The sequence below is a fragment of the Acanthisitta chloris genome, unplaced genomic scaffold (genome assembly GCF_000695815.1).
Source record: "Acanthisitta chloris isolate BGI_N310 unplaced genomic scaffold, ASM69581v1 scaffold20403, whole genome shotgun sequence".
NCBI lineage: Eukaryota > Metazoa > Chordata > Aves > Passeriformes > Acanthisittidae > Acanthisitta > Acanthisitta chloris.
The window spans coordinates 7,655-9,900 of NW_008663498.1; the positions used below are offsets into that span (position 1 = coordinate 7,655).

The window sequence follows — 2,246 nt, forward strand, 5'->3', positions numbered from 1 at the left end:
GATGTGATGTTATGCAGGAGGAGCCAGAGTGATATGTAGTGCTTTAACAGCAGGGTGACCCATGTGTAAGGCCATGGGAGCAAAACCTCACTGTCCTTGCACTACTCTGGCTGAACCACTGCCTGACCCCTGGCCATGCCATAACATGTGGGACTATGTAGTGTGGGTAGCCCCTTGAAGACAGGGTGGCACATTTGTCACCCTGGAGGCAGAGAGGCCAAGAAGGGCCACCCCTTGGGGCCCTTTGGTTGCTAGAGTGTCAGGGAGCAGTGCCAGTGCCAGGGATAGCAGGTCTGTCCTGTCCTCATCCCTGCTGAGGTCTCAAAAGAGGCCCGTGGAGCTGAGTGGAGTGAGGATGATGGGGGCATCAGGTGGGGTGAGGATGGGTGTTGTGTCTGATGTGGTCTCTTCAGCCTCACTCTCCATGTCCTCCAAGCTCTCACTGACAGAGGGGATGATCTGCACCACCTTCTCCTGAAAGTGCACTTGCTTGCGAGGGACTGGCTCATCTGCTGGTTGGGCAGGAGTTACTGGGGCTGAGCTCTTGTCCTTGCTGCCCTTCAGGATGCTCTTCATGTGGCCCAGAAGTGAGCGGTGCTGCTCTCCCTGGGCTCCATGGAAGGTGTAGGTTTGCTCAGTGTCGCCAGCGATGGTTGGGGTTCCCATGGTGGCTGAAGGGTCCACGTACTGGCCTGACTGGGAATGCGTCTCTTTGTGCCCGGGGCTCTTCCTCCTCTTGCTCAGCAGAAAGTAGGCCAGAGCAGTGAGCACCAGCATGGACCCTAGGGAGAAGGCCATGTTAGCTAAGGGCTGAGGCAAGTGAGAAGAGCTTGCCAAGCAGTGCTTGGTCTATCTCAGCACCATCTGCCACCAGTCCAGCACTCCATACATCCCCACCCCACTGGCCCCTGACAGACCATGCTCCTCTCCATCTGCACTACTCCCCACCCAAGATTCTCACCAGGGATGGTGACGTGCCAGACAAGGACGGGATGCAGGAAGCAAGCCACTGAGAGCAGCGTGTACCCCAGGAATTTCTGGAAGCTCCCTGGGCATCTAGCTCGCTTCCAGAAGGCCTGTGCCAGGGAATCAGGCTTGTGCCTGGGGAGAGAAACAGAGGTCCTTTTGGGATGAAGCATCAAGCATATGGTAAGGAGATTTGGACCTGTCGTCCATCTAGATGTGCAAATCCTCACTCCAGTTTTCCAGGAGACTGGTGTGTTGGTCAGGAAAGGTAAGCAAAGCATGAGCCTCTCCCTCTGGAAGAAGATGCCGGTGCTGCATCTGCCAGAGGCTAGCATCTCAGGCCATCTGTCCTTGGTGTGTTTGACCACTTGGCCACTAATCAAGTGCCTATTGGCTGGAGTAGGGTGTTGCCTTTAAGCTACGAGGATTTTTGTGTTTATGCTAGAAGACAGCAGCTGTAGTGTTCAGCTTCTGAAAGTGCATAAGGATTTGCTACATTTTAACTTTAACTTCTGCGCTGTCTCTGGGAGGAAGCTGAAGTTCACCCTGGGGATATGACTCTTCCCTCAACCCCAGTACCTTGTCCCTCCATGCTGTGCTAGGCAGATGATGGAGAACAGGGTTTGTTTGGCTGACGCTCAGAAAATTAAGGTATAAGCCTGGGTTAAAAACCAGGTTTGAATGGTGGTGGATATGGCCCCACTTACCTCCCCCCTGCCTGAGTTCACTTGCCATGCCATTAGGGGCAGGACCTTTGGTCTGGCACTTGCAGCTCCCCCAGGTCTGGTGTTGCCTGTAAGGGGCAAGTTGCATTAGGGAGGTCACATTAAGGCTGGAGAAGAGTGGACAGGGTCTACTCACGTGAAACACACCTCCAGGAACAAACTGATAAAGAAGAAGCCTTCACAGACAGTAACTGCAACCCCTGAAAAACTGAAAGGTGGAGCTGTCAGGGGGGCAGGGCTGGGCTTGAATAGGCTCTCCAGGTGGCAGAAGGGGCACAGAGGGCCAGGATTTACTATCCAGCTCAAACAGAGTCTGTGTGCTGGGGTCTGAACACCCTCTGCTCAGCTGGTTTGTGGAGGAGAGCTCATAGCCCTTCTGTCCCCAGGGAGTCAGCTTGCAGGCAATGTCACCTCTGGCTGGTCTGAGTCTGCAGTAACATCTCTTTCTCTAATAGAAATAGCTTATTTTTCTGAAACCTCACTATGGAGATCTGAAACCCCCAAAGCCTTGGACAATGTTCCCTGCTGCTATTGCAGCCTAGTCAGGTGCTATAT

The 2,246-nt window shown here is 53.8% G+C and overlaps 1 protein-coding gene across 1 annotated transcript; it reads right to left on the reverse strand.

Annotated features, from left to right (window-relative positions):
- Nucleotides 1-321: 321 nt before the first annotated feature.
- TMEM72 (transmembrane protein 72) lies at nt 322-1,899 on the reverse strand (the record flags this gene model as incomplete). The annotated part of the gene is made up of 3 exons (XM_009071022.1): nt 322-782; nt 962-1,101; nt 1,828-1,899. Coding segments are annotated over 3 exons (673 nt in total), but the record flags the coding sequence as incomplete, so codon positions are not given.
- Nucleotides 1,900-2,246: the final 347 nt, after the last annotated feature.